This window comes from Psammomys obesus, unplaced genomic scaffold (genome assembly GCF_907164565.1).
Source record: "Psammomys obesus unplaced genomic scaffold, mPsaObe1.curated_primary_1811, whole genome shotgun sequence".
In the NCBI taxonomy this organism is placed as follows: domain Eukaryota; kingdom Metazoa; phylum Chordata; class Mammalia; order Rodentia; family Muridae; genus Psammomys; species Psammomys obesus.
In genome coordinates, this window is record NW_026592586.1 from 327,038 (window position 1) to 353,997 (window position 26,960).

The window sequence follows — 26,960 nt, forward strand, 5'->3', positions numbered from 1 at the left end:
TAAGAGTCTGTGTAGTATAGGCCCTTTGGAGGACTATGAAGATAGGACTGGGATCAGAGCTCAACTAGGGTGATTAAAAGCAGAGGAGGCAGGTCCTTGTTTTAGGAGGGACAAGACGAAACAAAAAGATCTATTACCATTCACATCCCAAAACCTAAAAGTCGCAAAACAAACCCAGGAGTCAAGAGCCAAGCAAAAGCATATCAGGAGGACACAGAGCAAAAGAAGATGGGGAGCAGGGCCTTCTCAGAGCCACAGTTCACAGATTCACCTTGGGCACCAGAGGCAAGGGGAGAGTCCAGCTGATGGCCTGGCTCCCTCGGCCGTCTCCTAAGGCCATTTATCTGTCAGCAGACAGATTTCCTCTCATTTGTCGTTGGGAACATCCCAATCCCTGTTTCTTAATGCAGAAGTCAGTTCTAACAGGTGGAGAGCTTGGTCTGCAGACACAGACCTTTCTTTCCTTCCTTCCTTCCTTCCTTCCTCCCTCCCTCCTTCCCTCCCTCCCTCTCTCTCTCTTTCTTTCTTTCTTTCTTTCTTTCTTTCTTTCTTTCTTTCTTTCTTTCTTTCTTTCTTTCCTTTTCTTCTTTTTTTTTTCCTTTCAAGACAGGGTTTCTCTGTGTAGCCTTGGCTGTCCTGTACTCACTTTGTAAATCAGGCTGGCTTCAAACTCACAGAGGATCTGCCTCTGCCTTTCTGAGTGCTGGGATTAAAGGCGTGTCCCATCACACCTAGCTGATGCAGGCACATTTTATCAAAATGTCCTTACTTGCTATATGCTCATGTAGTTATCCATGGATCTGAGATGGTCTACCATGGGCTGAGTGGGGACATGGTGGCTGTTACTGCTCTTGTTCATGTCAGTGACATTTGACAATGTGGAACTTGCAGTGGCCCAGGAATACCTCATACTTCTGTTTCATGCGAACAGTCCCATGGGGTAATATTGTCCCCTCTTTCCCTAGGGGTGAAGGTGCAGATGACCTCAGAGATCCAGGCTCAGGAGCCCAGCTTCTGCTTCCATTCCATAGCACTTTCCTCTTTCAGGTCCAGCCCTGGCTTGTTGACTGAACGGCTGTGTGCATAGTTCGAAGCAGAAAAACATAGTGACAAATTTGAGATATTCACTAGGTCAGTGAGAACTTTAGAAAGCGAAGTTAAAAATTAAGCAGCCAAGCCAAATCCAGACAGTTTCCCTGTCCGGAGAGCACAGGGTCAAACCTGGTAGTGTCCCCTTCCCACGTGACTCACTGTGTTTCCCTGTGAAGTGGAGAAGGGACAGGAACGCCTCTTTTTTTTTTTAAGCTAGCTTTTTAGTCTAGAGCTTAAAACACAAAGTTTAATGGTGAAGGTAAGTTTTTTTTTTTTTTTCTTCTCTTAAGTGGGATGTTAATTACTGAGCTGTCAGAGATGTATTCAAGGGAGGAAGTAATTTTATAAGAACTCAAAACCACACCAACTGCAGCCTGAGGACCTCCATTTGGGAATGGTATCTGGTTCCAAGAAGAGGCTTTCTTACAAAATAACTATCCAATCAAGATTCTAAGACTTGGGAAGCGACTGGTGCCAAGGGCCAAGAGTGGACAGTGGTCACCAGCCAGAGGAACCTGTGAGTGTTGGCTGTGGTGTGTAGATGTGCCCAGTTGGCTTTCACTGTGGAATGAAATGCTGAACCAGAACTGACAAGGTTTGGCTTTGGGACTGCTGTTAATGAGTCTTTTCCAGTTTCAATATACTTGATCTTGCCTCTCAAGAAAAGGAGATAGGGAGAAGTCTGAGTAAGATGAAAATCATGACAAATGAATGTTTCTAGAAGGCTTGCTGCCTTTGTCCGGTTAAGGGGTTCCCGAGTAGACTATGGTAAGTACCTGTTATGAGTGGGGGCCATAGCAGACAGGATTCAGTAAGGATGGACAACTCTCTTGTCTTACCCAGTGGGAAAACTGACTAGAACACACAGTTCCTGACTTACAAGGAGAACCGCACAAGGCTACTCCTGAACCGTGAGCCCCTGAGGACCGCGCTATGGTTGAAGTGTGCGTTTCAGCGTAGCCCTGACTTCCGGAATTTTAATTTTCCACTTCTGGATATAGAACATCTTTTTTTTTTTTTTCCCATGACTTAACTTACAGTAACATTGGTTGAGTGACCTATTAATACACGGAATAGCTCTTTTTATTTCCAGACTACCAGTTTCTTAGACTCAGGGGAGTATGTTTCTCAGATTCTTTTTGATCTGTGTCATGTTAAGCACCCTCCTTATCCAAGGCAGAAGAGCTTACTTTAAAAAGAAAGTTTACAACCAACTATTTTATCAAAATATTGCTATCTGCTATATGCCTATATTTGTTCATGGATCTGAGACGGTCTAACATGAGCTGAGTGGGGACACAGTGGCTGTTACTGCTGTTATTAATATCAACGACATTCGACAAGGTGGAACTCCTTGCAGCAGCCCATGCACACCTCATAGTTTTGTTCTCATGCAAACAGTCCCATGAGGTACTACTGTCCCCTCTTCCCCTCTAAAACAATTACGGCTCTGAGAGTTTATGAAACTTGCTACGGTTTGCACAGAGTGGGAACTTGGGCTCTGAACTTATGGAAGCTCCTGATATTTGAGTAATATGCAACATTTGCTCTGAATAAACCAAGAGACTGGGCCAACAAAATTATGCAAGATAAGCAAGTTGTTAGAGGAATACAAAGAGGACTAGAAACACCATTGCGACAAAATAATGAATTGTAGACTAAGAAGCATAGGAGGAAGCCACTTATGCAACCATGTCTATATTCCCATCCCCCTCAAAATATACATATCATGTCTTCCTTATGCATAACCATAATGTCTGTATTATAGTTTCCCCCTAAACACAGCCTGAACTGCTGCAACCCTTTTTAAATATAAATTTTTCCTTAACTTAATCTCACTTCAGTGTTTATAGGTCTACCTGCAACTTTTATTAAGATTCACTGTCATTTCCTGAATGAGAAGGTCTTTGAAAATTTACATGACTTCAATAGTTTACAGCTACCCTCAGGATAATTCTACTGTCATCATCAATCATACTAATGACCTGTGACTTCATGAGCCCTAGTGATTGTTTTAGAAGCGTGATTTTCATTATTATGTCACAGGAAAACTAAACTTTCGAATGGCCAATCTTTACATTTGTCTTATGAAAACAAAATAATGGAAAGCTAGTAGACAAAATTCGAAGTAATACTTGAATGCAGTAGAAGCTGTATGACTACGCCCCCACACACACACCTCCCTTTCCCCACCCCAACCCCAGTGATGGTGGAATGTAGCTGAGAGGCAAAATGCTTGGCTGGCATGCATGAGATTCTAGGTCATTCCTTGGGGGAAACAATAAGGCTCTTAGGACTGTTCATTCCCTTGCCTTAGACTAAAACAGAATGGGCAGAATAGCTTCCACTAACAGAAACAACAAGAGATAATTAGAGCATTTTTCTTTAATATTCAAATCAAAATTCAACTTGAACTACTTATCATCAAATTTCCTCTGGGAACAAATGATTAAAATTTAGAATACGTCAAAATGAAGCTAGCTGTTGTTTTTTAAATTTAAGTTTAAGCTGCTAAGAAAGTAAAAGGAGGCTGTACTAATAGAAAAACAAGCAGTCTGGCCTTTGGGAGAGCAGGCACTGACTCTGTGAACTGTAAGGATGAGGCAACTTCCCAATCTTCTGCACAAGTTTTATCACCAGTGAAATGCATACCTGGAGCAAAAGATCTGTGTCCTTTTTTTCTAAAGTTGTGTGTAGAGCTGTGGACCGAATCCTGGCATCATCCAGATTTAGTGAGACTTGGAAGTCTCTCTAAATTGGTCAGAGCAACCAGCCAACATCTGTAGTGAGCCCACGTGTGCGTGTGGGTCCGTTGTGATACAATAAAGTTTCAGTTAATCTCAGCTTTCAGGAGGCTAAAACAGGAGATCAGAAGTTCAGCCTGAGCCACATAGTGACTGTCTCAAAGGAAAAAAAAAGAAAGAAAGAAAAAGAAAAAATAACAAGAATATCTTAAAAACATAGATGTCTAATAGTTATTTATAAATAAATTTGGTTCCTTCCATGTATTAGTTATCTGCCAACCTTTTTAAAAAGACACGGCTGAGTTGGTGAGATAGCTCAATCTGTAAAATGATTGCTGTACAATCGGGAGACCTAGGTTCAAACCCCAGCTTCTACACACAAAACAAAGGCTTGGTGCATGTGCTTGTCATCCTCATGGTAAAGAGGTAGGGACAGAAGGAGCCCTGAGGCTTGTGGTTAGCCAGCCTTCCCCAGTTTGCAAACCCAGATCCTGGTGACACCCTAACTCTTGGAGAATGACATGTGAGTCTGACCTCTGGCTCCCACATCCACCTCACATACATGCACACAACCTGCATATACATGAACACACACACACACACACACACACACACACACACACACACACCTGCACGTAAGACATCATAATTGTGAAAAATAATAAACAATAAAGTTAAAGCAACTCCCAGAGTCTGTCCCTTGGGAACAGCCACGGTTGCACGTGTGTAAATTCATTTCTCTGCATGAGGGTCACATCATCCTTCCCTCAGTACAAGTGCTTCCTTGATATGATCTTCATAGATTTAAAAACATTGTTTTAACAAAATCCAGGATAAGAAGCCATCAGAACTGAACCTCTGGACCTCTACTGTGTGATTTCTGTGTCTCCAACATTCTTTTTTTATATATAAAAATTATAATAGACATTTGGAATAAAATTCCTTATCTATGTCTTCCATTATGATCCTCTGTCTGAGGCCACAGATTATGTGAAGTTTTAGGAGTGTGGGAATATCTCTTTAAATTTAGATTTAGAAAGTACAAAATCCTGAGTTATGAAGCATAAATATGATGCAGATGGTTTTAACAGTCATGGAATATACAGTCTAAAATGGATATAATTTAGAACATTTTTAGAATGTGGATTCTTCCCTAAAAGAAGCAAATGTTTAATATCCTTCCCAAAGAGATACAAATACTGAAATTAAACATGTCCATGTTTGGGGCCATAAATTTTATTTGCTTTCCAAAGTAACTAAATTAATTTATTATTACAGCAGAAACCTTCCATTCAGCCTAATTTTATAGATGTTTTAAAGATATTGTCAGCTCAAAAAAATGCTCATTTTATGTGTAGTAAAGAATTTTTTAATTATGGAAGGAAAGTCAAGGCTTCAGGAACTGCAAACAGCTGCTTATATTACATCTGCCCTTAGTCGGAAGAAGGGAGTAATGCATGCATGGATGCTAGTGCTCGTCTCTTTTTCTACTCTTATGCAGTCCAGGGTCCCCTGCCTATGGAATGGTACTACCCACATTGGATGATTCTTCTTATCTCCATTAACATAAGAAACTCTCATACAAGGGAACCCATAGGCCCATCTCTCAAGTGATTCTAGGTTCTACCAAGTTGACCATTAACACTGACCATCACAACACGTGAAGGTCCAGGCAGCATCTTCAAAGAAGATGCCACAGAACACTTCTTGTCCAGAGGGAACCAAAAACAGAAAAAGGAAAAAGGAAAAGAAAGCTCAGCAAAGTCTGCTTTGAAACCTTCTTCAGCTCTTTGGCTTGACAGTCCTATTTTATGGTCTGCTATAATAATATATCCTAGCATTGCATGGTTCTCTGTGGTTTGGTAAAGCCTTTGCAACTTCCTTCTTTCAGTTTTATAGCACCACTCAGAAAGCAAGCTTATTAAACAGATGCAAAAATGACTGGTTATAGAATTCAAACAATTTGCTCTAAGGATTTACGGTTACATTTCCTCATAAAACATAGTCCACTGAAAGCATAGTCAGAATCTCTGAGGGCCAGAATGTGGAAGTCCTGAAGCAAAACAAACAGCAAATGCCCACCTCGTCCTGATCCCTAGAGCAGACAGCATTGGCAGAAGGCTGTGTGTCATTTCTTGTATGATGTTCTTTTCATAGGTCAAAGCCTGTCGTGGTGACAGTGATTTGGGGCAGAGGGAAACTCCGCCACAAAGTGCACATCATTCTCTGGAGAAGCAAAATGGATGAGAAGCCTACCACTGTGAAAGGTAAGGCCACTGTCCTTGTTTACAGGTAGTTATAGAAGACTCAGTGCTTGGCTCCAGCTTCGTCACCCAGGCCTGCTGTCCTTCCTCTGCTTTTTCATTATCTTGCTCCTCTGGATGCTCTTAGTGTAATATCAGACCCGGCCTCAATCCCAAGGTGCCATTTGCTGTTCTCTTGCTAGGAGACACAATGTGTTAGTTTTGCAAAAATTGAACCAAATGATCAATAAATCCCATATCTAAGGAACTAGATGAGTTTTGAACAAGTGATTTTAAGGCAGTCAGCTTAGGCATAGATACCCATGGAACATATTTGCCACATGTGTGGCCACTTCCTCTGAGGTTGGCAACTCAAATTGATATTGAAATAATTCATTTGCAGGCAACTAGTTCTACCCCTGAGGTTTCATGGAGATTTCTTCCATTTATTTTTATGTTTCTTTACAGATCCTGTTTGTGTCCCACAAGTCACAGTTTTCCACATATGCAGGGGGGAAAAGCCTAACCCTCTAGTCACATGGAAGTCCTTCTGATATTGGCCCATTGCTCTATTTTGTTGGGAACAGATACAGAATGTCAGTACATGCACTATACACATATATACATTGGAAGTAGGTTGAATGCATAAAGTGTTACAACTCCACCAAAAACTACTCTGTATCACTTTACCTATAAGTTCAGTAAAATTGCTTCTACATATTTGTTTGAAAAGCTGAAGAACCACAAAGGCAAGGTCTAGCAATACATGGAGGGTGAAGGAAGGAGTCAATAAAGTTCTCATAGTGCTGTGAAGTATCAGCTCCCATCTGGGCGTGCTGGTGAACACCTGCAGTCCCAGATGTTTAAGAGGCTGAACTGGGGGTGGCACTTGGGCCTATGAATTCCAAGCTAGTTTGGATAACAAATTAAGACCTGGTCTCAATGAAAAGAAGAGCAAGAAAAGTGGGATAGTAGGGGAGAAAGTTCAGAATGAAAAAGGAGAAGAATGTTATTCCTCTGTTCAAAGGAGAATTCTCAGACAGGGAAGTGATACCTCTGAAAGGCAGCTGTCAATGTAAAAATCTCACAAGCTCCATGAGAAATGAATGTGTTAAATGAGATGGACCACCTCCTTGCAATGATGAGAGCTGGCATTCATGGTTGGCTCTGCCATTGTCTTCCCCCATCTCTTATTTTAGAGCAATGTAGCATGAGATCCCTACATTAAGGTTTTTCTTTTAATCAGCAACTGTCCCCACACCTCTAAGATTTGCAAGATCCTAAACTCGTCATGCTCATTGTATTAAAGTCAACAAAAATACTATGGCAAAAGAGTTTGGAGAAAATATTTTGGTGAAAAGAGGGCATCGGGATTAGCTGGGTCTGATGACAACTGGTCTGTAGTTCCAGCATCATGAAAGGCTGAGGCAGGAGAGATGGCAAGTTCAAGGTCTTCTTGGGCTACAAAGTAATTTCAAAGTCAATCTGGGCAACTTAACAAGACCAGTCTTGAAGGCATCCTAAAAAGGGCTGAGACTGAAGCTCAGTGATAGACTGCTTGCTTGATAAGTACATGCAAAGCCTGAATTCAATCCCCAGGATAAAAAAGAAACAAACAAAAAGGATGAAAAGAAAGCAAAAAAAAAAAAAAAAAAAAAAAAAAAAAAAAAAAAAAAAAAAAAAAAGATAAAATGGTATCGAGTGGTGTCATCTGGAGTTCCTTCAGATTTAACTGTGGAAGAAGTGGAGAGGAGAGGTTCCCGTTAGGGTGTTCACTGTGTAACTCTGTGTACTGCCTAGGGTCAGGTTTCTGCTCAATACGCTATGCGCTGGCTCTCATCATGCACTTCTCCAACTTCACCATGATAACGCAGCGTGTGAGTCTGAGCATTGCCATGATCGCCATGGTGAACAGCACACAGCATCAGGACCCAGCTAATGCACACAGCGAGGGGCCTTGGATAGACCCCAGTAACCAGAGCAGAGGCGTCAAGGACTTTAGCACCCGGGTGAGTGTGGTGGAGAAAAGACTGTGTGTTGAGAGAAAATAACAGTGGCAAAAAGGAAGAACAGGAAAGGGAGGCTCAGGCTTGTCTCTGCAGGGTCTAGAATTCAATTGTAAACTGAAAAAGACTGACATGATTTTTGCGGCATTGCTTGAGTCTGTGTTAGTAATACTCTTTCACTGAAGTAACATTACAAAGGAACTGTAAGAAAAATATAAACAATTTAAAAATAGGAAAAATAAACTACTTGGGTATCTACAGAGAAAAGCTGGTTATTGTCTAGGGAACCCTTCTGGGTTACCCGATTCTGTTGATCCCCCTGCAGCTTTCATAATTTTTTTTTTTTAAGTTATTTATAGCTCTCCAGATTCTCTAAGATGAATAGAAATGCTTATGATTCCGGCCTGGCGGAGAATCAGTCTCCACTCTTCTCCAGTCAGCAGCTCCCCGGCTCTGGCTGAGTAAGGCGGTTTGTCATCTATTTAAATTCCTTCCCAGCATTTCTGTCGAGGTTATATATGTGTGGTTCTTTTCACAAGCCACCATGTTTACCAACTCCCTCAAAATCAACGCGTTACATAGTACCTTTATCACGCACGAGTTCACTGCATGTTTGCATAAGAGTCATCAAGAGACCCTATTTTTTGCAAGCCTCCTTGAACCTGCCACTTATTACACTTTCCTAATGCCATCCCTGGTATTCATGAGTCATGATGGCATTATAACTCCCCTGCTCATTTACTCTCCTGTGCTCGGGAACTCAGGGCACCTGAGACTGACGTGTCTGGACACTGAGTTCCACCAGAGCCTGCGTTTCCTCCTCAGCACACACCCACGCACCAATGCCTGCTCTGAGCCAGTCCCTGTCACTGTCAGTATGGGAGCAGTTTATACCTTAGATGCTGCAAGTCTACTTTTGCCTTTTACCCGGTGGGAATTCATTTCCTCGCTCTCTTCTCACGAATAGCAGGCATTTTTCAAAAGACGGCTTGAAAGTGCTCCTAATGTTCTCTTCTGTTTATGTCCATCCTCAAAGGTTAATTTTAATATGAGTCATATACTCTGAATTATAGTAATCTTTTGTTGTTGTTTATGTTTTGAAAGAGGGCCCCTCTATGTAGCCCTGGCTGCCCTGGTACTTGCCACGTAGACAAAGCTGGCCTCGAACTCATGGAAATTTGCCTGCCTTTGCCTCCTTAGTGCTGGGGTTAAAGGCAGGTTTCACCAATGCCTGGCTGGTAAGAGTTACCTTAAGTGAATAAAATATTTCTCGTTTTATATTCTTTGGTGATATAGTTTATGAGTCCAGATCTAAATATCTAGAGACTATCAATGTATTGCGTTATGTCAAAATAATTTACTCACTCATAATGTATATTTTGGGCTGGGGGCGTGTCTCGAGACAGGGTTTCTCTGTGTAGACTTGGATGTCCTGGACTTGCTTTGTAGACCAGGCTGGCCTCTTTGTAGACCAGTGGTCTACTTGCCTCTAACTCCTTGAGTGCTGCCATGAAAGGCGTGTGCCACCATGCTCGGCTCCTAATGTCTATCTTAATAACTTGGTTCTTCTAGGCAGACCAGACTATACATAACAACTGAACTTGTTGTGGTTTTTTTTTCAACCAGAGGTTAATTTTGATAAGAAATCAGCAAAGTTGTGTTCACTTTATTCAATGAGAGCGAGCCAGTGGCACTCAAGTTTCAAAAGAAGCTCTTGAACACATACGCCACCCTGCAGTGGCTGCTGCTGTTTTCATCTACTCATCAATGTGATCGATTATCTTTTTTTTTAAATTTTTTTTAATTTTTTATTTTTCTGTGTATCAATGTTTGTCAGCATGTATGTACGTGTGTCCTCCACATATGTGCCCTTCACATATGTCCACAGAAGCCAAAAAAAAAAAAAAAAAAAAACAAAACTATGTTATATCCACTGGATCTAGAGTTACAGACAACTGTGAGCCACTTGTGGGTTCTGGGAATGGAATCTGAGTCCTCTGCTAGAGCAGCAGAGTATCCTTAGCAGCCAAGGCATCCTTCATGTATCTTTATCTTTATTCTTACATTTTGAATTGTTCCTCCTCTCAAGGGAAACAAATTAGGGACAGAGTTGGTTATTTGTAAAAATACAATAAAATAAAATGACATAATAAATTAGGTAAAAATCTGAGAAAAAAAGCCTAAAGCAAAATAAATATTTTTATAATAGAATCTCTTGAACACAGAACAACTTTGAGTATAAAATAAATTTTCAAATCAGGACTTCTTAGAAAAGAGGATTCTCCTACTCTCCCCTTTTCTTTTGCAGGCTGCTGTTTATCAGTGGAGCACAGAAACTCAGGGCATCATCTTTAGCTCCATCAGCTATGGAATCATACTGACGTTAATACCAAGTGGCTACTTGGCGGGGATATTTGGAGCAAAGCAGATACTTGGTGCTGGTTTGCTGGTCTCATCCCTGCTCACGCTGTTTACTCCACTGGCTGCTAACTTTGGGGTGATTTTGGTCATCATCATTCGCACAGTCCAGGGGATGGCCCAGGTATCCAGATATTTTCTCAGACTGAGTGGGTTACAGATTTCCAGCATCCGCAAAACAAAAAAGATCTTAATGACTTTGTTGCAGGGAATGGCGTGGACCGGTCAGTTTACAATTTGGGCGAAGTGGGCTCCTCCACTTGAACGGAGCAAGCTCACCAGCATTGCAGGCTCAGGTGAGGACGTGTGTGTATGCCAGAGGGTTGTTATTTGCTCTGTCCTTCTGTGACTCAAACGATTTATTTCAACAGCCAAGAAAAACATAGGCCAACATAAGACAATTACATAACAAAAGAGAACTATACATGTGTGCTGTAAAGCATCAGGCTCAGAAGCAGGGACCAGCACTGTGACCTAGGTCTGTCAACCTAGCATCATGGGAAAAAAATTTTGAGCTTTATAAAAGGTAGAAATGAAGCTGGTCACCAGAGGCTCTGCCTTGTCATCCCAACACTTGGAAGGCAGAGGCAGAAGGATTGTGAGTTTGAAGTCAGTTTACATAATAGTGTAAGACTCTGTCTCAAGAAAAAAAAAAGCATAAGTGGAAAAACATGACTTTATAGTCATATTTCAAGAAAATATTGGAGAACAAAATAAGAACTCAGAGAGGCCAAGAGCAAAATCAACTGGAAGATGAAGTATCCACAGCACTCTACCATTCTGAGCTAAGTAATCCATATCACTCCCTGATGTATGTGCTATTTTTGTGCTTTTATTTTCCAGAGAAGGGGGTTAGTGTATGTAGAGATTAAGTAAATGGACCAAACACAAACAGTAGGTGGTAGAGTCACAATTTGAGCCGAGAGCACATGTTCTTGAACATAATGCAAGAAAGAGCCTCCACAATGTGTGGTCTCTCACTGGGGTCTTCACAAGTGCATTCTCGTGGTCTGGAATGCCAGTGACAAACTAAGGTATTTAGATTTGGTCACGCTGGTATTGAGGAGTCACTGAAAAACCAGGAAGATGGGTCACTATGACTTTTGAATTCCAATGACTTCATTATAATGTCGTTGGGGGAAACCTCAGAGCAGCTTGCAGACCTGAGGATACCAGTGCAAAGGACAGAACTGAGGTTCTATCAACACCTCACTCCTGGGTCCAGAGCAAGACACATCCTGCAGCCTTACTCCCTCATAGAAACTCCCCTGCCTGCTTCTCCGTCACCACTGTCATGACTCCCAGCTAGCCTTTCTTCTCCGGCTGAATTTCTCCTCTTTCCACCAACACAAATTTATCTTTTGTGCTGCTGGGGCTCATCAGCTTGAGTACCTTCCGTTAGCCCCTTTACAACTACAGAATAAAGACTCACCTCCTTATTACACCGATAGATGTTCAGGCATCTTGTTCCAGCGGGCTGTCCACTCAACTCCCTCTGCAAGTAAGGCTCTGGTCACTAGTAAGGCTACTGCTGTTGTCACTCCCCCATGGCCCTCTGCTCCCAGGTTCACAGCTTTAAATCACCAAAACCCTAGATATTTACTGCCTTCTTCACACACACACACTTCCATTTGCTTGTAATTTAACTTTACCTGTTCCCATTGCACAGTATAATTTTATTATTACATTTACATTCCAATATCGCTTTTCAAATTAAAGACATACAACTGTTTAATGATATCAATTTAGTGGGAGCAAAACCTAGAATTTAAAACGTGAAGATGAATAAAGGAGAGGATAGGGCGGGTTAGGAGAGGTTGGGATGGGATGGGACGGGACAGGACAGGACAGGATACAATATGATACGATACAATACAATATAATAGGATGGAATAGGAGAGAAAGAAGGAGAGCAGAGGAGAGGAGAGGAGAGGAGAGGAGAGCAGAGGAGAGGTCGTACTGCTTTGACATTGTACAGATGACTATTAAATCGTAAAACCTTCTGAGGTTTGTACAAGTGGCTGTATGTGCAAGTGTTTGCGTACGCTAAGTATGGGTGATGTTGCTATATAAAAAGCATTTCCTACTGTGAATCTATACGATACTTACCTGTAATTATTGTTCAGTTTTGTTTATTTGTTGCTTATTTGAGACAAGGTTTTACTAGACAGCCATAGCTGGCCTGTTACTCTCTTTTGACAGAGACCCTTCAGCCTCTGCCTCACCAGTGCTGGGATTAAACATGTGCCACTATGCTAGCCTTAAAGCTACATATCTCTTTTAAAGGTTTATTTATTTATTATTTATACAGTATATAGTATTCTGCATGCATGTGCGCCTGTAAGCCAGAAAGAGAGCACCAGATCACAGCATAGATGGTTGTGAACCACCATGTGGTTGCTGGGAATTGAACTCAGGACCTTTGGAAGAACAGCAAGTGCTCTTAACCTCTGAGCCATCTCTCCAGCCTGGCCTGTTACTCTTGATGAAGTTCATAGAAGCCTCAAATTCATGTCAATCCTTTTTCCTGAGACTCCTGAGTGCTGCAATTGTGGTGATACACCACCACGCCTGGCTGTTGCTATTGTCAGTGTGGACACCAGGGTCCAATTGCAATCCGGTTAGAATACATTTGTGATAGTGAATTTTGCTCAATATTCTCTCACCAATTAGGGCAAAATCTCTTTGAAGGCAGGGACTGTGCCTCTTTAATTTTGGGAAGTCTTTACTTTTCTGCACCCCGCCTCACATCCACCATGGTGAGTTGTACTTGCAGAGAGTTTCTATGATGAGCCGAGAAGCGAGTGTTGGCCACACTGCTGTTCAGGAGCCGCTACTGAAGTAAACTATTGTTTATGACAGTGCTCGTTGTGTCGCACGGTGTTGGGAGAGTCTAGTGAACAGGAATAAATCCTGTCATCACCCAATAATTCCAAATCAGCGTAGGGACAATGTCCTCATTCTAGCCATTGCCATCTCCATGAGGGGTTTTCTCTGTCTTCTCTTTAGGGGCAGCATTTGGGTCCTTCATCATCCTCTGTGTTGGGGGACTAATCTCACAGGCACTGGGCTGGCCTTTTATCTTCTACATCTTTGGTGAGTCACTACTCTTACGTCACTACACTGCCACTCCTCGGGCATTTATTTTAAGACGTACATCACTCAGCCTCTCCCCACGTCCTTTGTTAAATGGAAAATGATAAAGAATGCTGAGGATCACTATCTTTCTGAATATAGTACATGTATCTTGGTCTCATAATTCCCAGTGGTTTGGACAAACCACATGAGCAGAACAGACAAGATCACTCTCCACATCCCAGTTTTTGAGAAATCAGTTACAAAGCCTTTTCTTTCTACAACATGTACCTGCCCAGCATTTCTACCACCACATCTGGCTTCATGATGCTGTGCAGTTAAGACATCAAAGCTGATTGAAATCACCTTCAGCATGCCTTCATGTTTTGTGATAATTGTTACCTTTATCCAATATGCCTTTAGCCTATTCTCTAACACATGAATTATGCAAAACTTAATTCAGATGTTCCTCCCTTCGGGGGATCTTCTGCACCTTATCCATCAGGCTCGTCCAGTCTTCCCTCTAGGATTCTTACCAGCACTGCCCTTTCAGGTTATATGGTGTTTCTCATCTCCTCACAAAACTGTGAAATACTTAAAGCAGCCATTATACAATGTTTTCCAGATTGCTTTGATAATCATAGTATATGAATATGAATTCAGAATATGAATTAGTTCCCAGTAAAAATAGACATAGATATTATTTAGATATTATTATTAAGAATATATTATTATTATACAGATATCTAAATAGAATTAAACAATAGCTTAATCCAATGATAAGGGAGGTATTTAAAGAACAATTAATCCTCACAATATCTTTTAACATATAATATTTTTGAAATTTGCCAGGTAATGGTGGCACCGATATCCTTTAATCTCAGCACTCTGGAGGCAGAGTGAGGCAGAATTCTCTAAGATTGAGGCCCACTTGCTCTACAGAGTGAATTCCAGGACAGCCAGGACTACACAGAGAAACTCTGTCTCAAAAAAGCCAAAGAAGATAAGAAATGTTTTGAAATGGCAAAATCCCAATAAGGGGGTGATTTCCTATAGTTTGTTCTTTTGTTTTAGTCTAATGGTATGGTTAAACATATTCCTGGCTCAAGGAGCATTCTCACTAACAATGTGAGATTTTGTTTCACATATGTTAACCAGGCATGGAGGAGTTACTCCTGTTGGAACTCTTTAAGGGATCTAGAGTTTGAATACAAATAGCAATCTCTTGCAAACATATTAGGAATATTCCTGTGGCACAATGACTGATTTTTGTGGCAAGTGGTTTCATGTATGCATAACTGCTTTTTCTCCAGTTCTGACCACACAAACCAAAACAAGACAATGATAAATGTGCCAAGAAATGGCTGTTAAGATCACATACAACTATAGACACTGGGTCCTTAAGCCTTGGCTGTACTGTGATTTAATTCATGATCACATGACCTCCAAGATGCTGACACTGATGAAAAGCAAGACTATTTTTGAGAGCTGGCATCTAAAAAGGTTCGATAGAAGGAGCTCTATAGGGTGGAAACGAAGAACTGGGAAGTCTAGTTCTGTGTGGTGGAATAATGCCAGGTTGATATGTGTGGTAGAAAGGGTTTGATATTTCAGACGAAACCGTATTCTTCCAATATATGAATCTACCTTAAAAGTAACTGCATTCCCCCACCTTCCCAGGTAGCATTGGCTGCGTCTGCTGTGTCCTGTGGTTTACGGTGATTTATGATGACCCCATTCATCACCCGTGCATAAGTGCAAGGGAAAAGGAACACATCACATCCTCTCTGGCTCAGCAGGTACCCTGCACCCTCTCCCTCTACCCATGGACCATGGGGAGGTCTGCAGGGCACTGTCTCTAGGAAGACCTATTCTAGTGCCGATGTTGATTTGATGTTCTTTTCAGTCTAGCTCTCCCAGAAGATCCGTCCCCATAAAGGCTATGGTCAGATGCCTGCCCCTATGGGCCATTTTCATGGGTTTTTTCAGTCATTTCTGGCTATGCACCATAATCATAACGTACCTACCGACGTACATCAGTACAGTGCTTCACGTTAACATCAGAGATGTGAGTACACTCCTCTGCTCCGATTATGACAAGGGTGACTGTAGTCCTGCGCTGTCCGCTATATTCTCGTGTATAGAATCACTTCGCCGTCACAGTGACGGTGCCAGAGGCAGTGCCATGATTCTCATTTCACAACAGTGGAGTTGGAACACTCCGAGGTGAGATAATTTGCCTTGGGTTTCGCAGCTCCTGCGTCTACTGCGTGGTGGAGCTGGGTTCTTAACCGATATAATCTTCCGCCACGCCCACTGGTCCAGAAGTTTTCCCCGGAAACTGGCATCCCTTTTCTTAGGCGTTGGTTCTCTTTCCTAAGACAATGTTCTCCCAGCGTGGCAAAGGTGCTAGTTTCCCTTGAACAACTCGGAACGTTGGAGGTTAGGCTAAAATCAGTCTGTGTGATAAATGCTGGCGCCCTGCGCCGCTCTGTGATGTTCTCTGTACATTTCCTTCTTTCAGAGTGGGGTTCTGTCTTCCCTGCCTTTTATTGCTGCCTCAAGCTGTACAATTTTAGGAGGTCAGATGGCAGATTTCCTTCTGTCCAGGAATCTTCTCAGCTTAATCACAGTTCGAAAACTCTTTTCATCCCTGGGTAAGGATAGGTGTGTGGATTCAGGTAACCACTCCCCTTCCTGCGCGTGCTTTGAGAAGCCTCTTGACCGCGTCTTCATTCTCCAGGGCTGCTCCTTCCCTCGCTCTGTGCTGTGGCCCTGCCCTTTGTGACTTCCAGTTACATAGCAACCATTGTTTTGCTGATACTCATTCCTGGGACCAGCAATTTGTGTGACTCAGGGTTCATCATCAACACCCTAGATGTTGCCCCCAGGTAAGGGCTTTGCTTGTCGCTGGCCTTTATCAGACCACTCAGGTGATGGTAGATCTCAGCTGCCAACGCCAGTGTGCAAAACCTGTCCGCTGTTGGCGTGGGCTAAATCAAAGTGGAGTGACAGGTGACTAGAAATGTTGGTTCACAGCCGCGACCGTGTGTCTCATTCCCGAGTAGAGAAAGTTTTTCAAGCTCCCCGACAAGAGATTAGACTGTGTGTTTTGGGAAAGGGCCACAGACATCTGTTTTGGACATTTCCAGGGTGTTTATCATATCGGCCACCACACACAGACTACTCACTCAGAGCCAGACCTCTGCTAACACAGTCTCAGAAATCAATACATGTCATCAACACAAATACCTTAGGTAGATCCTATTATGACCCTCTAGTTCAGGGAGAAGAGACTAAAGTGCAAGTGTATATGAGCTGTATCCGTGGTCACACAAGGACAGAGCCAGGGTCTAAAGGTATACCGTGTAGCTTCAGGGTTGGATGCTGATACTGGTCTGGTACGCAAACTGCCTTCTGCACTGAGCAGTGTTTAAAAAAAAAATTCCCACAGAAACTAATCCTATGGTTATTCTAACTATTGATTCAGGGGACAGATGATTTCAAAGACATCTCTTCGAATGTCTTTGGGTAACAAAAACCTCACTAGGATAGGTGACCTGGCCATTAGAAATGTGATTCATGAAGGTTGAACAACTGCTTGTGTCATGGATGGGTTTCTACATAAAATCATCTTCTCCACAGATATGCAAGTTTCCTCATGGGCATCTCAAGGGGATTTGGGCTTACTGCAGGAATCATCTCTTCTACTACCACCGGATTCCTCATCAGTCAGGTTGGGCATGTTATTGAACATCTGCGAGTAGCAGGTATTGTTTTAGGCATTGAAAATATACAGTGTGCTCTGAAAAATGGTACGGTTGGAAAGCAAGCATGGATTTGAACACTCAGTTCGTGAAAATCAGACTGTGGCATGCCATGCTTCCCAGGGAAAGTAAAAAATGGAAGCCGAATTCTTCAAAGGGAATAGGTATTCATTTTGTGAAAGTGAGCTGTTTGGATGAAAATGCTTGGGTACAGTTTTTCTATGACTTCCAGGAGGTGAAGGAGTGACCGGGGGCTGGAGAGATGGCTCAGCAATTAAAGACAAGACTCAGGCTCACAATGAAATAAACGAGAGAGGTTTTCATTATGATGAGAGGAAATGAGACGTGTCAAGAATTAGTAAGTGATGATGACAGAGGGAAGAGAGAGATCATGAAGAGTCCTATCAGATTAATTTTAGACAGTTTTGACCTCACAAGAGGGAAAACTAAGTATTCCATGGTCAGTTTAAGAACGTTCAACTGTAGACAGAGGAGAATGGCTTCAAGATTTCAGGGAGCCCAGGCTGGGAGGTTTGCTCCAAGCCTGCGGCTGTGGACTAGTGAGCTAGAGAGAAGGCAGGGATGGAAGAATCAAGCCAGATGGAAGAACTATGAAGTGTCAACCAGAGAAGCAAAAGCAACACTTTGTTTTGTTTTCAGCACGGGTAGGTGACCTAGAGTCCAGGGTGAGAATTCACTATGATGATGATAATGCTAACAATTAGCTATGATTGGCCTGACAGGAAAGTCAGACAGGTCAAGTGTAGCTCACACTGTATTGAGAGGGCCACATAAGGAGCTAAACTGATTAAACTCAACAGCCGAAAAACTAAACAAGAGGCACAGATGTTAACGATGCATTTTAAGCATAACTGTAAAGTTTCACTTCCATAATTGTTCAAATCCAGATTTCTGAACAAAACATCAATATTGTTAAATTTGTTTTTATTTGCAGAAATAGCTACCCCAAGATAAGACTCAATGTCTTTTTTAGAGTCATTTGGTTTCCAACAATTTCATGACCCCTCTCACCAGACAAGATGCTAAGTGTTTTCTGTATTTGCCCCCTAATTTGTGCCTGTGTGTATGTGTGGTTAGCATTGCAATATGAAAAGTGGGGGACTTGTATAATTGGTGGCAAAGGAATTTACAATATTAATAATCACTGCATATTTTTTGTGTTCAGGATTCGGAATCAGGATGGAGGAATGTGTTTTTCCTGTCTGCTGGTGTCAACATGTTCGGTCTGATCTTTTACCTCATATTTGGACAAGCAGAAATCCAGAACTGGGCCAAGGAAAGGACTCTCACCCGCCTTTGAGGATGTTGGATTGGAGACCAAATAAAGTGCTGACACTTAACTTTTTAACATATTTTGCTTATCACCATTCTTTCTTCGTTCTCTTAACCTTAGACACAGCACCTCTCTACTCTGGCTGGGTGCTAGCTTTTCGAAAGGAGCTTCAAAAGTATGTTCCCAGGATATACTTCAGAGTGAGTTAGTCTGGGGTGGAACCCAGATGCCATTACATTTTAGGCTCCCTGGGATTTTTTTAACACTCCACTGTGGTTTATAATTGGTAGAGAATTTGAATTCAATTCTAGTTGCCTTTGAATTTTCCTCTTTGGAAAGTATTATATGAATAAAAATCTATCTGAAATAATCTGATAAATAACTTCCTGGAGACTGTTATGAACACAGAGAAGATATTCTAGGAATTGTACCTATAAGCTATAAAACTCTGCAAAGGACGGAAGTGAAACTTCTAATCACAGAATTAACTTTCTTCCATTTATAATACCATGGGTGTTTATACGGTTAAATGCTGTTAAGGTAAACACGCTATGATTAAACAGTCCATTAAAGCTATCTGGAATAAAATTATTTCTATAGGTGAAACAATATTTGAATCCTTGACAATTGCTTATAGGTTGTGACCAGAAAAATGATGAGAAAAGGATTCAATGAATGAGGTCAAAATGGAACACAGGTAAAGATACAGAATAAATACCAGATAGGGCAAGGTGGACGCCTCAAAAAACAGAGAGTTTAGTCACATGGTGAAAGGGAAAGGAGAAAACAAAGCACCCTTACGTGAAGGGATAACTTACACCAGGGAAGAAACTATTAAGGGTAAAATGAGCTGGAGAGAGGCATGGGAAGAAATTACTCAAGAGAAGTTCATCCTGATGGTAGAGACCAGTTAAAGTTCATATTCTTCAAATAGTCATCTTCACCTACAAAATAAAGCACAGGCTTTGATTTGGGATCTCAATGTGTAAAATGTACCCTCTAAGGTACCTCCACATAGATGGCTTATTCTATTTTTGCCTCAATTTCCCTAGAAAAATATTTTAAAAAAACATATTCAGAATTTTAAAACAACCACAGGACTAGAACCATCAGGGGAAGAGAATCTTCAGATCAGGGTTAGACCACTTTCATAGTGGCCATATCTTTTTGTCTGTTGGTTGGTTGGTTTTGTCTTTTCAAAGCATGATTTCTTTGTGTGTAGTCCTGGCTGCTCTGTATCTCACTTTGTAGACAAGCTAGCCTCAAACTCAGAGAGCTCTGCCTGCCTTTGCCTTCCAAGTGCTAGGATTAAAGGCTTGTGCCACCATGCTCAACTATAGTGGCCATGTCTTGTTACTTTAATGGGGAAGAAAGATTGAGATACAAGATCTCTCTATGTAGCTGAAACTATCCTTGAACTCATGATGCTCTTTCCTCACTCTCCTATGTGCTAATATGGCCAGTGCCTGTTGTCAGGACCAGCTTCTCAGCTGCTTTCCTGAAACCAGGCCAAGTGAAGGTCAGAGGACAACCTCAGCTGTTGCTAGTGGGGAACCACCCACCATCTTTATTTTTGTTTTCAGACAGGATCTCTCATTGTTCCAGAGGTCAAAGAATAGAACAGCCTGATTAGTCAATGAATTCCAGAGATCTGCAAGCTTTTGCCTCCCCACACTGGGGTTAAAAGCACATGGCACCAAGCTCGGCATGCTTTCTACAGCTTCTAGGGAATCTAAGTCAAGTCCTCATGCTTGCCCAGCAAGCACTTTGCCATCTCTCTTTTGATATGTGACTCTTCAACTCTGGGAAGTACCAGCTAGTCTTAACATTACCTCCAATGGTCCAACTTTACAAACCTACATGTAACATCATCACCTTGGCATCTATGATTTAAACAAACAAACAAACCATGAATGTAAGGACAAAGACATAGAAGAGATGCTGAATGCCATGAAGTTCAATGCACAGCATCCTCACCTATAACTCTGCACTCACTCTGGACTATAAAAAGTCATTCCTGAATGACAGTTTAGACAATGTAGAGCATGGCATATGCAGAGCCTAACACAATGAATTTGGATGTCAAAGAGTCTTCAGCTTCACACTCTAAGGAATGGATTCAAATGTGTCCAAGAAACTCAGGATGCTGGCATAGTGTTACAACTCTGATACAATGGAATCAAGAAACTTTCCTCTCCAGCAGATATGATCATTATTCACATTATTTCTCCGAAGTTGTTACCAAGTTTTGCACCGGCTTCTTTTCAGTCAGAACTGTCATGTCCCGGTGTGCACAGCGGTGCACAGAAGAGACAGTGTCGGGTCAACTCCCATTTCTCTTGCTATTTGCCCAGTTCCTTTCCTAGAATCAAGAAAATGTCAGCTGATCTGTCGCAAGGTCTCAGCAAACACAGCAAGGGCATTTGGAAAGATGTGTTCTTAGTTACAATGTCTCTGTACCTGGACCCACTAAGCCTGGTTCTTTTAGTACCCAGGTTGCCTCTGCCTGGGAGGGAGCCCCACATCTTTAGAAAGCCCTGTGGATTGGGCTGGGTTTTTAACTGCTAAAATTTCACACTGGGTTTTCTCCATTACCATCTGCTTTGTTTTCCGTGTGGGGCTTGGCGCTGATTCTGACCATGACTGCTAACTCAGCAATCCAGGGTCATTGCTCTGTTGCCTCATGGGTAGGATGTCACCATGTGAATGCGATTTTTCTGAAAGTAGTAGACAAAGAAGAAAGAACCAAAACGAGCATATTAACAAAGATAAAAGTAACAATAGACACAACAGTCTGGGGTAAGGAGTGAATAGAAGATAGATAACTGGAGTGAACAAACAAGCCACAAGTCAGTGAAACGGCTCAGTGAGTAAAGAATTTGCTGCCAAAGCTTGGTGGCCTGAGTTCTAGTCCTAGAACCGACATAAGAGCCTACATAGGGTGGAAGAAGGGAAGTGACCGCACAAAGTTACCCTCTGCCCTATATATCCATGCTATGGAAATGTCCCACTCCATATTACACACCACGAGTAAGTGACTGGGATAGACATGTTATGGGCTGTGCCTCTTTTTGCTGCTTCCCTTTCTCTTTCTTTCTTCCTTCCTTTCTTATTTTCTTTCTCTATTTTTTTCTCTTTCTTTCTTGTTTTTGAAGAGCTTGCTCTGTATCCCAGGATGGCATTCAGTCATTAATCTGCTGCTTCTCCCTCCAAAGTGATAAGATTGTAAGCATGTGCTCCCATTCCCAACTTCAAATTTAGCTTTGTATTTTAAACTCAATTATTTGATCTATTTTGAGATCATTTTGTATGTGTGGTACCAACGTTCAGACCCAAGATCTCTAACATGTTAAGCAATGTTCTAGTACTAAACTATGTCACCAGCTCTAGTAGCTACTAGTTACGCTTAACAACAACACAAACACAAACAAAGCTACAGAAAACAAGTAAATAACTGGCCAGTTTGGGGATCATTGTACTTGTATGTTTGAATGACAAAACTTCCTCTCTATTGAGAAATAATTTAAAAAATGGCAAAATTCATTTTTCATGACAAGAAATAAAGCCAATGAGAGATCCACACAACTCACTGTTTGAAACTCTGAATTAAGTTCTCAGGAAATATTTTGAATTCACCAAAATAACTCAGAAAACAAAGACTAGAGGACATTCCCATAGAAGCCAGACAGGCTCAAGCTGTGCAAAACTCAGAGGGAGAGTTGGAGTGAGAAGAAGAAATCTCCAGATGGACTGAAAGGAGGAAGGATAGGTTAGCATATAAGAGGAATATAGGTTACCTTGTGAAAATAGTTGTAATTAAATATGGAATGCACCAAAAAAAGGAAAACAAAGATTTGAGAATTTGGTACTTATCACCATGAATTAAAGATGATGGTGACTACTTAGAATTTAAAATGCTGCCTTGGGGCTGGACGGATGGTTCACTGAGTGAGGAATTTGCTGTGTAAGCCTTAGAACCCACATAAAAGCCAGACCTGGTGGCACACACACTTGTAATCCCAGTACATCTATAGCAACATAGAAGATAGAACCAAGAGAATCTTCAGACGCTCTCTACCAGACAGCTGGCCAGAAGCAGCAGTCAACAGCGTGGCTGCATGAGAGCATCATGGCATGTATGCTCTCTCTCTCTCTCACACACACAAACAGGCACACAAATGGTGTCTTGGGACACCCATCTTTTTGCTTGAATATGGTTATAGACCATGAAAACAGCTCCATTTTTAAGAATGTACCTGTTTCCCAGTGCCAACAGGAACATGCAGCCAAGGGCTATGGAATACAGTGAACTGCCAAGTTATTCTGAGGGTTCACCTCAGACTAATCAAGGGCTGTTCTTCAGCTTCAGGGAAGAAACTTTTGCAACGTCTTCCCATGGGGATTTCAGAATCTCCTTGAAATACTCAGCATTCTGTTTCCTGTTTCTACAGTTATTTTACTTCTGGTTCACTGTTAGACAGTGTAGCAGAAGTGGGACATAGGTGGTTTATTGATTTTTCCAAAACAAAAAGAATCTGAATCCAGGATAAGACAGCAATTGCTCTGGGCTTCTGCACTTCAGTTCTGATGCACTTATTCTGATGTGAGCTTGGGACCCAGGGAGGTTTACCTACTGAATATATGTTATGTATAGAAAAGACCAGAAAGCAAATATTTGTGATAATGATTTCAGAAATTTGGGGTCTGGAAAGATGACTCGGTGGTTAAGAGCACTGGCTGCTCTTTCAGAGGCCTCAGATTCAATTCCCAGTACACACATGGCGGCTTACAACTGCCTATAACTCCAGTCCCAGGGGTCTGACACCTTCACACAGACATATGCACAGGCAAAACACTAATGCACATAAAATAAAAATAAATAAATACGTCATCAGGGCATGGTGGTGCACGCCTGTAATCCCAACACCTGGGGAGGCAGTGGCAGGCGGTTCTCTATGATCTTGAGGCCAGCCTGGTCTACAAAGTGAGTTCAGGACAGCCAACGCTACACAGAGCAAGCCTGTTTCAATAATAATAATAATAACAATAATGATAAAATAATAAATCATTTTTTAAAATAAAGATAAAGCTTAAAATTTTTCAGACAGTGATGAATGGTGCATTTTACAAATATTTCTGCTCTGCCCTGTGTGATGGTGGCACTTTTCCACCTATCACAGCATCTGGCTTTTCTCCACGACTTCTGGCTGATGAAATATGAGTCTTAGTTCATTATTCACCCAGTTCCTTTTTTTTATTTTATTTTATTAAAAACTTCAGGCACAACAGCTGGGAAGATACTCAGGTATTTTAATCTGACAATACTGGCCTGGCCTACTTCTCAGGCACGTGACCTGTTGTCTGCCATCTTGGTCTCACCTTGGCACCTTTTTCCTCATCCTTGTCACAATGACAACTTTATCCCTACTTTGGTCCCTACTGAGACCCTCGCATGGGACAGAAAGTCCTGCCTTAACTCTTTAGCACAGCTATTGAACCTTCATCTTCTATTATTATTATCATCATCATCAATTTATTAATTTTACATTCTGTTTGTAGCCCCCTCCCTCATCTCCTCCTGGTCCCACCCTTTCTCCCTCCCTCTTCCCCTAATCCTTGTACCCTAGTCTCAGAAAGGGGGATCCCTCCCCCCTTACCAACTGACCCAGACTATCAACTCTCTTCAGGACTACCTGCATCCTCTTTCTCTGTGGCCTGGCAAGACTGCCTCACCCAGAAGTGATCAAAGAGCAAGCAATAAAGTTCATGTCAGAGACAGCCCCTGGTCCCCTTACTAGGGAATCTACATGGAGACTGAGCTGCCTATTGGCTACATCTGAGCAGGGGCCCTGGATACTTTCCATGCATGGTCCTTGGTTGGTGCATCAGTCTTTGCAGGCCTCCCTGAGCCAAGATGTGTTGGCTCTGTTGGTCTTCTTGTGGTGCTTCTGTCTTTTTCAGGTCCTTCTATCCCAACACTCTTCCATAAGATTTCCTGCAGTCTGTCCAAAGTTTGGCTGTGAGTCTCAGCATCTCCTTTGGTCCTCTGCTGGGTAGAGTTTTTCAGAGGATGTCTATAGAAGGCTCCCGTCCTGTTCCTTTTCTTCAACCACATCCAGTGTCTATTTTATTTGCCCTTCTGAATGAGAATTAGGCATCCTCCCTAGAGTCCTCCTTGTTATTTAGCTTTTTCAGGTCTGTGGATTGTAATATGGTTATCCTGTATTGTATGGCTAATTTCTGCTTATAAGTGTATATATACCATGAGTGTCTTTCTGGGTCTGAGTTACCTCATTCAGGATGATCTTTTCCAGATTCATCCATTTGCCTGCAAATTTCATGATGTCCTTGTTTTTTGTTTGTTTGTTTGTTTGTTTTTGTTGTTGTTTTTATATAACAGAATAGTATTCCATTGTGTAGATGTAATATACTAGTTTTTTATCCATTCTTCGGTTGAGGTACATCTGAGTTGTTTCCAGTTTCTGTCTATTAATAATAAAGCCACTATGAACAAATGAGCAAACGTCCTTATTGTATGATGGAGCATCTTTGGGGTATGTACCCAGGAGTGGGCTGGGTCTTGAGGTAGAGCTGTTCCCAATTTTCTGAGAAAATGTCAGATTGATTTCCAAAGTGGTTGTATAATTTTGCCATGAAGGAGTATTCCCCTTTCTCTACAATCTTGCCAGCATGTGCTGTCACTTGAGTTTTTGATCTTAACCATTCTGATAGGTGTAAGATGGAATCTAAGAGTCATTTGATTTGCATTTCCTGATGCCAAAGTATGTTGAGCATTTCTTTAAGTACTTCTCAACCATTCAATATTCCTCTGTTGAGAATTCTGTTTAGCTCTATACCCCATATTTTTAAAATTGGATTGCTTAGTTTGTTGGTGTTTAAAGTCACCCAATTCTTTTATCTTTTCTCCATAAGGCTATCCATTATGTTCTAAATATGGGTAGCATCTTCCATCAACTGTTGTAAGATGTTAATATTTACTATTGGTTTATCTTCTGATAATACTGCTGTTGATACTCAGCAGCTGTATAACCAAATCACCACACAGAGACTAGGTTTTTAGTTAACCTAGAACACAATGCTGGGCAATATTTACTCCCTTCTAAACCTCTAAGTCCTCAGTTTCCTAACATTTAGATTTCCCACATTATACTTGCTTTTTGTGAAATCTTAAGTCTGGTTCATGCTCCACGTCCTCCAAGATCTCTCCTCCAGCTCTGCTCTCCTAGCTCTCCTCTTGCCCCTTCTCCTCCCACTCATCTCCTGCCTTCTAGCTCCTCCCCTCTTTCCTGTCCTCTGGCTCCTCCCTGCTCAACATGTGTCTAATTGCTTTATTTTGTCCTGTTTACACAAGAGTTGAGATAGGATGCTTACAATGAGTATCACAATGCAATATCCGGATTGAAACCAGAGAGTTGGGGGTGGGGTGGGGGAGAAATCTTTTCAATTGCTGGGACAAAATACCATAGTCAAGGCAACCATAGAAGAGAGGGCAGAGGGTGAGTGCATGGCTACCATAATTGCAGGCAGGCAGGCAGGCATGACAAACTGGAGCAGTAGCTGAGAGCTTTTACCCTTACAAGCAGAAGGTAGAGCACAAGAGAGCTAAGTAGGAATGGCAAAAGCATTTGGATCCTCAAAGTCCACTCCCGGTGACACACTTCCTCCAAAGCCATATCTTCTAATCCTTCCAAAAAAAAAAAAAAAACAGTTTCACCATCAAGCATTCCAATGAGCCTATGAGGCCATTCTCTTTCAAACCTCCACAGGCCTTAAAATAGAGTTTGGTTAAGCCCGCAAGTAATATGGAACATGGATTTTATCCTTACAATAATCTGAATAGTGCATGTCTCTCACTCTCTGAAATGCAATTCAGACTGCATTAGCTTTGTGTGTGTTTGTGTATATGTGTGTGTGTGTGTGTTTTGTGAGTGTGTATGTGTGTCTGTGTGTGCGTGCCCTTGTGCATGAATATATGGGTATGTGCTGAGGCCAGAATTCAATGGTCAGGTCTTTCTCAATTTCTCTGCCTTATTTTTAAAGACAATCTGCAGTTGAACCAGCTGACCGGAGAGAGAGACCCCAGGGATTGACCCGTTTTTCAACTCTTAAAGTTGGGTTTGCAGATATGCATTGCTTCACCTGACTTTTCACATGGATGCTGGGGATAAAAACTTAGATCTTCATGCTTGCACAGAAAGCTCTTTACCCAGTGGGCCATCCATTCTGTGATTCCTCAGACTGCCTTACTTTTGTTGCCTTTGGGATTTTCCCATGGACAATGAAAGCAGGACTATTTTAGA

At 41.8% G+C, this 26,960-nt stretch overlaps 1 protein-coding gene across 6 annotated transcripts; it reads left to right on the top strand.

The window, feature by feature from the left end:
* The first annotated feature begins 1,267 nt into the window (after nt 1–1,267).
* Slc17a2 (solute carrier family 17 member 2) lies at nt 1,268–19,009 on the top strand. Of its 6 annotated transcripts, none has more exons than XM_055614467.1 (12): nt 1,268–1,351; nt 5,994–6,103; nt 7,880–8,088; nt 10,394–10,627; nt 10,712–10,799; nt 13,513–13,599; nt 15,259–15,377; nt 15,485–15,646; nt 16,103–16,235; nt 16,322–16,469; nt 17,224–17,348; nt 18,532–19,005. In XM_055614467.1, exons 2-12 carry the CDS (start codon nt 6,076–6,078, stop codon nt 18,846–18,848), a joined length of 1,650 nt encoding a protein of 549 aa, XP_055470442.1. In that variant the 5' UTR covers nt 1,268–1,351; nt 5,994–6,075; the 3' UTR covers nt 18,849–19,005. The 6 variants fall into 6 exon arrangements, with proteins under 6 accessions (XP_055470442.1, XP_055470446.1, XP_055470447.1 ...); XM_055614471.1 differs by having other exon boundaries at nt 7,954–8,088; XM_055614472.1 differs by having other exon boundaries at nt 17,224–17,314; nt 18,532–18,718.
* The last annotated feature ends 7,951 nt before the right edge of the window (nt 19,010–26,960 follow it).

Bases quoted from the DNA above. Each gene is read 5' to 3' on its own strand.
- Slc17a2 (XM_055614467.1), top strand. From the start codon at position 6,076: ATGGATGAGAAGCCTACCACTGTGAAAG. The intron at 10,628-10,711 runs GTATCCAGATAT...ACTTTGTTGCAG, and splicing joins CAGTCCAGGGGATGGCCCAG to GGAATGGCGTGGACCGGTCA. The intron at 13,600-15,258 runs GTGAGTCACTAC...CCACCTTCCCAG, and splicing joins TTTTATCTTCTACATCTTTG to GTAGCATTGGCTGCGTCTGC.